Source organism: Mandrillus leucophaeus, unplaced genomic scaffold (genome assembly GCF_000951045.1).
Source record: "Mandrillus leucophaeus isolate KB7577 unplaced genomic scaffold, Mleu.le_1.0 Scaffold121, whole genome shotgun sequence".
Classification (NCBI taxonomy): Eukaryota; Metazoa; Chordata; class Mammalia; order Primates; family Cercopithecidae; genus Mandrillus; species Mandrillus leucophaeus.
The window spans coordinates 7,005,801-7,007,759 of NW_012100432.1; the positions used below are offsets into that span (position 1 = coordinate 7,005,801).

The 1,959-nt window shown below is 60.5% G+C and overlaps 1 protein-coding gene across 1 annotated transcript; it reads right to left on the reverse strand.

The window, feature by feature from the left end:
* Positions 1-242: 242 nt before the first annotated feature.
* DNAJB8 (DnaJ (Hsp40) homolog, subfamily B, member 8) lies at positions 243-1,305 on the reverse strand. Its single transcript, XM_011971301.1, has one exon. It carries the CDS (start codon positions 1,051-1,053, stop codon positions 355-357), a length of 699 nt encoding a protein of 232 aa, XP_011826691.1. The 5' UTR covers positions 1,054-1,305; the 3' UTR covers positions 243-354.
* Between the last annotated feature and the right edge of the window lie 654 nt (positions 1,306-1,959).

Sequence of the window (1,959 nt, forward strand, 5' to 3'; positions counted from 1 at the left end):
CAGGGGCCAGCAGTAGAGAATGGATACAGGTCAGGGTTGGGTTTGAGGTAATCAGGACAGGGCAGCCACGTTATTTGTCAACCCAGATGGTGGGCACAGGAGAGATGACAGACCCCCATGCAGAACCACCCCTGGCTTCCTGATGGAAACAGCGCAGGCCCTGGAGGCAGCATCCACACCCTCCTTCATGTCCACTAGGCTGGAGCTGGCCCCACATCCCCACAAAGCTGGGCAAGCTGTTCCATGAACTCACTTGGCACATTTATTAACCATCGGGCTATGTCTGCGGCCCCATGTGTTTGCTGCCCCGTTCATGGTGGTGACAGAAGGAAGGCAGAGCCAGGTGGCCGGCGCCTACTTGCTATCCATCCATTTGAGCTGCTCCTTGCCATTCACAGTCACTGACTTGAGCTGCCCATCTTCCTCCACCTCCACACGCTCCTGCCCGTTCTCCACGATGCGCTTGGTGGTGACCTTGTGGCCATTGATCATCTCGGTGGACGACATCACCGACTTGAACCCCGAGCTGCCAGAGCCGGAGCCCCCGAAGGAAGTGGATGAGAAGGTGGTGTGGCTGCCCCCACTGCGGCCCAGCGTGTTGAAGGATGAGAAGGCCTCCATGAAGGCTGGGAACTCTCCAAAGCCCGCCGAGAAGGCCCCCCGCAGGCCATGGCCCCGGCCACCACGGTCACTGTTGAATGGGCTGTCCCAGAACTCAAAGGAGAAGGGGTCCAGGCCACCGAAAAACTCCCGGAAGATGTCCTCAGGGTTACGGAAGGTGTAGCCGGTGTCGAAGGGGCTGCCGTAGGGCGTGCTGGCCCCGCCGCCAGCCCGCCAACTGTCACAGCCCGCGCGGTCGTACAGGGAGCGCTTCTTGGAGTCAGACAGGACCTCGTAGGCCTCAGACACCTGCTTGAACTTCTTCTCAGCTTCCTCCTTGTTGTCGGGGTTCTTGTCGGGGTGCCAGCGAAGGGCCAGCTTGCGGTAGGCTTTCTTGATGTCCTCTGGGGAAGCGCTGGCCTGCACGCCCAGCACTTCGTAGTAGTTAGCCATGGCCAGGGGTGTGGGTGAGAGGAGAGGGGACGTGGAGGCCAGGTGGGCTCAGGGGCCCAGCTGGTCAGATGGACGGTGGAGAGAGGTGGCCGGTGGTCTGGGGCCCTTCAGCAGGGGCCTGGCTGGACTCCTCAGGCTCCAGGCAAGATTCTGCTGGGGAGTTCACCTTTTCATAGTACCAGTTCTCAGGGACTGGAGGGGCCCCCACTGAGAGGGGTGGGGGGAGGGGAGGGACACTGCCGCTGTGGGGCCAGGTCAGGGTGGGCTGCCCTCCAGAGCTCCCTTTATGACATCAGCTCTCAGGGCGTGGCCTACCCCCGCCCCCAGCTCTGCACCAGGCAAAGCTGGGCATATGGGCCTGCCCCTGTCACTGAGGTGGCCACAGCGGTGGGTGGGAACGGGATGCTCTGTGACTCAGGTGGTGTGGGCTGAGCCCCAGGAGCCAAAGGGCAGAGGCAGGATTGGCCATGAGATTCTAGCCTTGGTGGGTGACAAAGGTCCGTGGCCGTGGTGGGGGAGGTGGGCGAGGGCCTTCTGGGTATGTCCACTCTGCCGATGGCTAGGCAGCGGCTAAGGCAAGAGGAGGCCAAGGTGGGATTCAGGCAGGCTGGGGTGGGGAAAAGAGTCTGCTTTTCTCGTGCCCATTATCTGGCCAGGTCTTCCGCGGTAAGCTCCACAAAGGCAGGAAAGTCTGTCCCTGTCTAGGACAGTGGCTGGCGTACGAGGGCCATCGGTAAACACTTGGATGAACGAGGCTCAGAGACATGCAGTGCTCAAGGTCACACAGCGAGTCAGTGAGGGAGGGGATGTGAAACCAGGGCCAAGGCTGCAGCGGACAGCAAATCCAAAGAAGCGTTCCACTCAATTCTGGTAAGAAAAATAGGGATTGATGATAAATATTGATTA